The sequence below is a fragment of the Salvia hispanica genome, chromosome 3 (genome assembly GCF_023119035.1).
Source record: "Salvia hispanica cultivar TCC Black 2014 chromosome 3, UniMelb_Shisp_WGS_1.0, whole genome shotgun sequence".
In the NCBI taxonomy this organism is placed as follows: domain Eukaryota; kingdom Viridiplantae; phylum Streptophyta; class Magnoliopsida; order Lamiales; family Lamiaceae; genus Salvia; species Salvia hispanica.
In genome coordinates this window covers 1,017,438-1,027,291 of record NC_062967.1, presented here as the reverse complement: position 1 = coordinate 1,027,291, position 9,854 = coordinate 1,017,438, and the positions used below count along the sequence as shown (strand labels likewise).

The 9,854-nt window shown below is 35.2% G+C and overlaps 2 protein-coding genes across 2 annotated transcripts; both read left to right on the top strand.

Moving 5' to 3' along the window:
* Positions 1 to 1,817: 1,817 nt before the first annotated feature.
* LOC125210750 lies at positions 1,818 to 5,945 on the top strand. The gene is made up of 7 exons (XM_048110332.1): positions 1,818 to 2,223; positions 2,355 to 2,441; positions 2,963 to 3,235; positions 3,373 to 3,543; positions 4,300 to 4,353; positions 5,125 to 5,271; positions 5,342 to 5,945. The coding sequence occupies exons 1-7, from the start codon at positions 2,005 to 2,007 to the stop codon at positions 5,717 to 5,719; spliced, it is 1,329 nt and encodes a 442-aa protein (XP_047966289.1). The 5' UTR covers positions 1,818 to 2,004; the 3' UTR covers positions 5,720 to 5,945.
* Positions 5,946 to 6,657: 712 nt separating this feature from the next.
* LOC125209174 (exosome complex component CSL4) lies at positions 6,658 to 8,864 on the top strand. The gene is made up of 6 exons (XM_048108786.1): positions 6,658 to 6,922; positions 7,033 to 7,107; positions 7,572 to 7,660; positions 7,909 to 7,993; positions 8,243 to 8,324; positions 8,615 to 8,864. The coding sequence occupies exons 1-6, from the start codon at positions 6,752 to 6,754 to the stop codon at positions 8,707 to 8,709; spliced, it is 597 nt and encodes a 198-aa protein (XP_047964743.1). The 5' UTR covers positions 6,658 to 6,751; the 3' UTR covers positions 8,710 to 8,864.
* Positions 8,865 to 9,854: the final 990 nt, after the last annotated feature.

Here is a 9,854-nt window from a genome sequence, read left to right as displayed (position 1 = left end):
AAATTTGATACACTTCACTTTTACCATTTTTTGGTAGTGGATCCCATATTCCACTAACTCATTCCTACTCACATTTTATTATAAAACTAATAATTTAAAAGTAAGACCCACATTCCACAACTTTTTCAACTCATTTTCCATTACATTTCTTAAAACCCGTGTCGGGTCAAAATATGTCAAAATTTGGGGGACGGAGGTAATAGTTTTTTAAAATTAGCATTCTTGTTGTTAATTATGACTTGAGCTTTACTTAGTTTTTTGTCTTCGTCAATAGTACCTTCAATATCTATAAGCAGGATGTGTACTGAATTGGGCGTTGCCGTTGGTTCCTGTCATGGAAGGTGCATTCAAATCTCAACAAAGTTGTAATAATTAAATAATAATCAGTTCTACATAAAAGTCATTGTGCACATGAAATTGTGTGAGTCAAAAACCCAGACTTCCAGGCATGGAGAGTTAAAGAAGCTGACACCTCCAAAAACTATTATTTTGGATGAATTTATTCGAGATTCAAGAAGATAGTAGGCTCAAAACAATTAATAATTATGTACTTAATATTTTTGTGCATTAAAGATTGTGGATTAAGATGTAAGCCCACATGGAGATGATCGCTTTTGTAGCTTGGAACAAGGAATTTTCCCCACAAGAAAACAGAATAGAAGCCTCCCCCACGTACGCAATTCTATAAAATTTTTCAAAAACTTATTTTATTATTTAATTGATTCCCTAGTGCAAGACATCTAAAATTTTTAATATTATAATCTTTTAATCTTGTTTGGGAAATCCAAGCTCATTTACTACACTCTTTTAGATAAATATGAATTTGCCATATTTATTAGTACCTCCCTCTCATCATATGTGTGTGCATAAGAACAAAAAGAGAAACTACTTTCATATACATATATGTAAACTTTGGCATTAAGATCTTTTGCCTTGATTTTCTTCTGATTACTGGGCCACATATGTTATAATATTAATATGTACTATATTTTCATACTTTGAAGTTTGAATATTCAATTAGTACAACTCTTGAGGATAAACCAATAATCTGAAGTTAATATAAAATGATTCCCTCAAATATAAAATGAAGTTAATAATAATTAATCAGAACTAGAGTATTAATTACTAAAGCTGTGACAGCTCATATGGAGGCCAAATTTTCCCCAAATGCAATAACTTTAGCGGTGAGCATTTGGATTTCGGATCGTATTTTTGCCCAGTCTGATTCGAAATGTCCAAAATTCCGAAATCTGAGCAATAAATCTGATCCTATCCGATCCAAAAACTCTGAAATTACATAAAAAAAATAGTATATAAAATCCAAAAATCCAATACAAAAAAAATTCATATACCAATACCAAAATTTGAAAATTCGTAGGAGTACTATATTACTATATTTAATCTGAAAATCCGAAAATTTTGAACCGAATTTTAAATAACGATTTAGTTCTCGGATTTTGAATACTTTAACAGTGCAAATTAAATTAAAACCACATAATTGGACATAGAAATGAAAAGAGAAGAAGGTGATCTAAAGATATTGAGAGAAATAAATGGTGAGGGGAAGATAGGTAGAATTATGTGCTTTATTATTTCAAGTGGGCTGAGTGCAATAAAGATGGGGTGAGGAGGGTAGGTCTTCATGATTTATACCAACATTATTTTTACTCTTCTCTCCTTTGCATTTATTGTGTGTGAAATGATAACAAAGATTCAATTTTACCAGTGAGGAAATGATAAGAAAGTTGGGCAGTCATTGTTAGATATAATTAATTAGTTCATGTATGCTGATATAGTGAGATATATATATATATATATATATATACACACACGCACACACACTTTCTCTGCAGGCAATCATGATTTAGATGTGTTGAATGTGTGTGGAACTGTGTGCACCTTCTCAACTTAATTCCTTCAATTCAATTCAATTCAATTCAATTCAAGAGAGAGGTATTTGTGTGTGTGTTTTCTTTCTTTTGGCTCACTTCATTTTGCATCACTATGAATGAAATGGGAAGTGTTAGAGCAAAAAAGATAGGGTTTTTCCCCATCCCATCATCTTCTTCTTTTCTTCTTGTGGTGTTTGCATTTCTCTCTCTACAATGTGAAGCCACTTCTTTAAACTACACCAAATTCTCACAAAAAGTCAGCAGCTTGAGACTTGAGAGGATTCAGAGGCATTTGGACAGCATCAACAAGCCCCCTCTCCTCACCATTCAGGTATCTTTTTTGTTTTATACGTTAAAATCAAAGCTCGATTTGTTCATTTTTCTTATAACGCATAAATAATAAAGATTCGATTTTTACGCGTCTTCATTGATTTTTTGATGTTCAAATTTGTGTGATTTTAGAGCCCAGATGGAGATATGATAGATTGTGTACATAAAAGAAAACAGCCAGCATTGGATCATCCTCTTCTCAAGAATCACAAAATTCAGGTAAATTATTTAATTTTCTTTAATTTCTCTAGCTAGGAAAAGGGACACATTTTATTAAATTTTGGAAACGTAACGCCAAAACCACCAAAATTTCCAACTGGTTTTCTCTTTATGGTACAATAAATTCCTTAACTACCAACCACCTCTCTCCCTTCGTACAACCAAATATTCTTGCAAGAATCCGAAATAAACCAACAAACTCTTTCATTGTAATGCCTATTTTTCGTACACTAAGGTAATGTTCGATTTAATAGCAAAATAATACTGAGATATAATACAAGATTTCAATTATACTGTAGTTTGAAATAAATTATACTATAATCGCGAGAAAATTTAATCATGATATTGTGGAGACGGGACGAGTTAAGTAGAAAAAGGGCAACAACACAAGATAAACATAGATAAGGCCAATAGTCATGAACAATAGTGGGAACCGGACGGATTAATCTAATTGTTTATTTTATATCGTTTTTTTTTTTTAAATAAAACAAAATAACAAGAATATGAATAATTTTTCGCAGAAAACGCCACCGGAAATGCCAAAGGGGATGAAAATGGCGGAAACCGATGGTGTAGGAGAGAGAAACAGCAGTAGAAATGTGTGGCAAATGTGGCATCAAATGGGGCGCGGCTGCCCCAAGGGAACCGTGCCGATACGGCGAAGCACGGTGCATGATGTGCTAAGGGCTAAATCCCTCTATCATTTCGGGAAGAAATCGTCCAGATATGCGGCCGCGATCGCGGCCCGCCGCCGCGCCGACGCCCCCGATGTTGTTAGTGGCAATGGCCACGAGGTATGCGTGTGTGTTAATTAAAATGGGATTTAATTATAAACTAATTATACTAAATAAATTTTTGTAAGTATACTAAATAATTAAATTTGGTGATTTAATTTATTGATGGTAATTTTGTATTAATTGATGAAATAAAGCATGCGATAGCGTACACAACGGGGTCGGGAGAGGTATATGGGGCAAGAGCGACAATAAACGTGTGGGACCCATCGATAGAAGAGGTGAACGAGTTCAGCCTCTCCCAACTATGGGTTCTCTCGGGCTCATTTGATGGCTCCGATCTCAACAGCATTGAAGCCGGCTGGCAGGTACGCGCGCGCACACACACACCCCTACATGTCTCTGTGTTTTTCTAAACATACATATACATATATGTGTAGCATTTCACACACTCACATGCACACACATGGCTCATTCCTGCTCATCAATAGAGTAGAATATAAGAATCAATTTCAAAAGTCAATCTCAAATCCCGAGTTTCGTTTTTACATACTATAATTGCATTTAAATACACGTATTTTCATTTAATTGTCTGTTCGCGATAAATCAATGTCATCTTAGCAAGCGAATTGACGTTAACATCCTTTAATTTTGATTTCATTTAACTGTTGGTTTGTGATAAATCAATGTCACCTTAGCAAGCGAATTTACGTTAACATCCAACTACATTAGTTAATACATTGGCTGTTTGAGCAATGTAGATATATCATATGTTTACCTCATCTTTAATTTAGAGGGAAATTGACAAACTATTTGAATTTTTTTAAGGATTTTGCAGCATAATTTTTGGTTGTCTGTTGTATTTAAGCTTATGTTTGTCTTTTTATGTGGACTAGTACTGTGGTAGGATTGAGCATTGACTTTTTTTTTAATGTGTATTTAATTGTTATGGCCATTTTTCTCCCTTTTGACCTTTTGGTTAATTGATAAATGATTTGCTTTCCTAATGTAGATTACATATGAAGATGACGAATTATTTTTTATTTGTTGGATATTATAACATTATTTGTGAATAATTGTGAAAAGGTTGAAATTCTGAAGCTTTGATGGGTTGTACTAGTCAGGTTAGTCCGGAGTTGTATGGTGATAGCAGACCAAGACTCTTCACTTATTGGACGGTATGTTACTAATTCTCTTCACTTTCATTAAAGAATAGTGAAAATAGAAGATAACTAATTTTTATTGATGAATCAAATTAGAAAAATAAGACTATTAATTATGGATTAAGGTAGCATGTAAATTTAGTTAACTATCATGAGTAATAATCCGAGTTCTTTTATTTTAGGTACTAATAAAGCAAATTAACTTGAAATAACCAACTAATTTAAGACTTGAATTTGTAAAGAGGGGGGTCCAAAGACATGGACTTAAATTTTGTACATGTCAAGAGAGACCATGTATTTATAGCAATATTAACTCATGAAAAGTGACATTTCACCCTCCTGCATCAATGTGATTGTTATGTTTTTTGGTCCACTTATATTATTAAGAAACAATAATTTGGAATATTTTTTTGGTGAGAAATTCAGTGAATTCTTTAAGTCAATGGGTTGGAATTTGTTGGAAATGAGATTTTGCAATTATTGGGAGTGCATTTATTTTACTTTACCCATCTTCTGCAAACATTGATGAATTGTTCATCTCCTTATTAAATATGCAGGGCCAAAATGGTCTATTTCTTTTAACCTTGTCATCGCATGCATGTATAGTCTACTTAAATTAGGAAAAATGCATTAATTAGCCATTATGGGCTACTATTAATTTATTATTAATGTAATTAATTTTATAGTAAATTAATTCAGATCAAAGATGACTCATAATTCTCTCAATAACTTCAAATAAATATAATATACCATTTTCTTATTATTTTTCTTATAATAATTTTTCAGAGCGACTCATATCAAGCAACGGGGTGTTACAATCTCCTATGCTCCGGATTCATACAAACAAATAGCCGGATAGCCATCGGAGCCGCCATCTCACCGGTGTCATCCACCGGCGGAAATCAATTCGACGTCACCATTCTCATATGGAAGGTTAGATTCACTCATCAAAGTTTCCAATTAAATTTCAAAAAACACAATTTTAACCTAACATAAAAAATAGGACCCTAAATTGGGAAATTGGTGGATGAGCTTTGGTGATAGCACATTAGTGGGCTATTGGCCCAACGAGCTATTCACCCATTTAACGGACCGGGCCACGATGGTCGAATGGGGGGGCGAGGTTGTAAATTCCAGGCCCAATGACCAGCACACCTCAACCCAAATGGGCTCGGGCCATTATGCGGAAGCGGGCTTTGGCAAGGCAAGCTATTTTCGAAACCTAGAGATCGTCGACTCGGACAACAGCCTTAGCTCGGCCCGAGATATATCGACATTGGCCGAGAATACGAATTGTTACAACATCAAGAGTGCCTACAACAGTGAGTGGGGCACACATTTTTACTATGGAGGACCCGGGAAAAGCCCGGAGTGCCCGTGATAGTAGGGCGGGCCGGCCCAAGCCCAAATTCTTTGTGTAGTTTACTTAAGATTGTAGAATTGGTGCTATTTCCAACCATGTTTTTGCTCGTTTCGGTTCTCTAGTTTTGTATGTGTTGGTAGGAAGAAATGTGTCATGTAAGCATAAAACAGGTAAGGAAATAGCTATATTTAATTTGGAAAAAGGTAATTATTAATAGTATAAAGTGTGGTTTAAATTATCTTAATTAACTTGTGTTATTCTACTTTCGGACAGATTCAATTGTTGGAAAGATTGAGTTTTTTACTATTTTATATTAGTACAAGTAAAGGCATATCTTGTTACTAAGATCATATACTTGACTATCTTCGGACTATTTATGAACAAGTTAATCTCGAGCAACTAAATAAAGGGTATATATACACCCGTCCATGGTTTATTGAACCGGTGGTTAAAAACCGAAACCGTAACCGTGAAAATTTATTCGAACCGAAACCGTCGATTTTTTAACTGTGGTTCGATTCAGGTTCAAAAATTTTCGAACCGAAATCGTGTCGGAACCGCCGGTTCCGAGCGGTTCCAAACCGGAACCTTGAAAATCGCCGGAAAACCGTGAAATCAAGCCAGAACTGCAAAAAACGGCGGTTCGTAACCGTGAAAAACCGCCGAAAAACCACCAGTTCGGAACCGAAACCGGCAGTTTTGGAACCGTAACCGCGAAACACCCTTGCGGTTCGGTTCCAGTTCAACAATTTCCAAAAATGGAACCAGCGGTTCTGAACTGTAACCGCCGGTTCTTGAACCGTGGGCACCTATGAATGAATATTCTAAACAAATGGGCTATAGAATCTATGTGGGCCAGTTCAAAAAATCTGGCCCAATTTCATCAAATAAATTTCTAACAAACCCTTAAAAAGGGCCCAAATAAAAAAAAAACAAATACAGAAACAAAGAGCGGCAAATCTGCTGCTTCTCTCCGTTTGCGCCACCGCCACCGCCACCGCCACCTGCAAAAAGGAATTCTCTCTCTCTCTAACTCGGAAAAGTATTGCAATGAAGGAGAGAGAAGAGGAGAATTTCGTGACGCCTGGTGATATACTTGGAAAAGCTCTGGAGCTGAAACCTGGCTACGGCGCTTACTTCTCCTCCCACGATAAAACCATATACGCCTCGCTCACTGGATTCCGCTCCATCACTCCTGCCCCAATCGACTCCGACGACCAGGTGATTCCGATTCCAGAAACACTGCTGATTTTGAGCTGGATTGAATTTTCAATTTATTTTTTGAATTTTTTGGCTTTTTGGGGAATTTATGTGTGGATTGTTGTTTTTAGAGGGCGACGGTGGAGGTGAAGGGGCACAAGGCGCACGGTCCGGTGCCGGAGCCTGGTGTTGTTGTTACTGCAAGAGTAAGGTTTTTCAATCTTCTAATTTTGTTTTGCTTGTGGAAATGTAGTTAATTTTGGTTTGGTGATGAGCTGATTTAGGGCTTAATTTAGCTCACATTAAGCTACAAATAGTATATGCATATTGAATTGGAGCTACAAATAGCTTGGCTCATTTATTGCACTATCTAATGAATTTGAGTTCTTATTATAAGCTAAATTAAGCCTAGGGCACAAGTAGCTTGTTTTTTTTCAAAATTTGAGTCATTTAAGGGGATTATAGGGGAGAATTTGATGGCAATTTTATGAGATGGCAAGAGTATACTCTATATGTATTCTAGGAGTTGTAGGCTGAATCGATTTGTTAAGTGCTTTGGTTTTAGAAAGTGATCGTAGTAATCAGAGGTTGCTGATTGCGAATTGGGGTAAACTTGAGACTGTTGTGATTATGCTTATACTTTGCCATATTTTACTTGTTCTTGTGACAGGTTACAAAAGTGATGGCTAAAATGGCTTCTGCAGATATTGTTTGTGTAGGTCCCAAGTCCGTTAAAGAAAAATTTACAGGCATCATTAGGTATGTGAAGTAACTTTTACTCTTTTAGGCATTGTTGGCTTTTCTTGAGACTACTAGCGATTGAGAGTTCAGACTGTAGTTAATGCTTGTTATCTCATCGAATATAACTAGATGATAGTGGCATGATATCTTAAGTGCGACTTTCACTTTACATTTATCGGTGTTACTTTTACTTTGAGTACCATTTTTTTCTTTCTGGAACCTAATGGGTGATGACTACCTTGTCTTGGAATGTGCACATACGACAGGCAGCAAGATGTCAGGGCAACGGAGATTGACAAAGTAGAAATGCACTCCTCTTTCCGTCCTGGCGACATAGTTAAAGCTTTAGTTGTATCCTTCATACCATTTTCAGATCAACATATTTGTTTTTCAATACATGATTAAACATTTATATGTCAAACTTTTTGTTAGATGAAATCTATTATTGTGAGTTTATATTCAGAAACACACACATAAAACACTGTTTTTCTCTATCTTAATCGTTGAAATGGTTTGGATTCATTTTGCCTATGTGAGTTGATACACACTGATTTTATTATTCAATGCCATTGCTATCCTTAATGTTTCTCCCTTTAAAAGCTGTCTCTTGGTGATGCTCGAGCGTATTATTTGTCAACTGCAAAGAATGAACTCGGTGTTGTTTCAGCCGAAAGCGCTGCTGGTATGAACTTCTCTACCCGGCTATCTGTTAAAACTTGTCCACTAGTCATTATAGCCTCGCTGCATAGACATGGGATACCGAAGTTGTTTACGTCTCAAATTACTTTCAATGCAAAAAGAAGCTATGGAAAGAAACACATAGGGTGGATTATTGCCAAACTTGACAGTTTGTGTGAAACAACTCATTTACCTTGTTCTTGGTTTTCCATTCAGTTGAAATCTTCCTTTCGCAGGCATGATTTACATACTCTCGTGCTCGTTCGTTACACCATACATTCTAAACTCGTGCAGGTGCAACGATGGTTCCTATTAGCTGGACTGAGATGCAGTGCCCTCTAACCGGCCAAACTGAGCAGAGAAAAGTAGCAAAGATCGATGCCGTCTGAAGTAGCTAGAAACTGCATTGTGCTCTTTATCTGTAATACTTTTAGTTTAGAGGCTTGGTTTTGAGAGTGTACCATTTCATAGTACTTTCAGAAAAAATTGATGTTAAAACTTAAAACTTTCCAGTTTAGTGTTTAGTTATTCCTTTTTCCGAACAGATTAAATTTTGCCTATTTTTTTTATACAACAGGAACACTTATTAGTCAGAGACGATGAAGTGGTGATATGTTTTTTACCAATACTACTAGTAGTATGTTTTTATAATTTTGATGATAAATGTTCATAAATTGCATATGAATAATTGGACATATGAATTACTACTTCACATTTAAAGCCAAATTGAGAATATTTATTAATTTCAAATAAACTAATATAGTACTATTTCCGCCCCAAAAAATTTATCCCGGTTTTCCACTTCGTCTGTCCTTCAAAATTTGTTCTTCACTTTTACCATTTTTGGTAGTGGACCCCATATTCCACTAACTCTTTCCTCCTCATATTTTGTTATAAAACTAATATATAAAAGTAAGATCCACGATTCACTAACTTTTTCAACTCACTTTCTATTACATTTCTTAAAATCTGTGTCGGGTCAAAGTGGGACAAATTTTGGGAACGGATGTAGTATTACATATTTACTGTTCCTAATACTTTAGAAAAAATTAATTCATGTAAATTAATGGCTCGTTTGATAAGAAAGATGAGATATAATAAGATTTGTTAAATGAAATAAGAAATGCGGGCTTCGTGTCAAGATAAGCTCGGATGAAAGTTTTTTAGTTGTTGTTTGGTAGACAATAAATTATCTAGATTTTGTATTAATAAATCATAATAAATGAGGTAGAAATGCTATCCGACTAAATTTGTGAGATACATATCTTTGTATTTTAAGAAAAAATTTGCGGGCTCGGATGGGCCAATGAGAAAACTACGGGTTGACATAATAGATTAACTATGATATCAAACGCTTAAAAATAGTCATATAAGTATCTATATCTAGACATTACTGGCTTATCAAACAGAAAATCAACTTCGAAAAATCAACTTTTTTTTCATTTACAGATTACATATTATCGTTATTATAATTATATGATCCAAAATATTGGATAATTTGTCCACATTCAGTCCACATGTCATCTCCAAAATC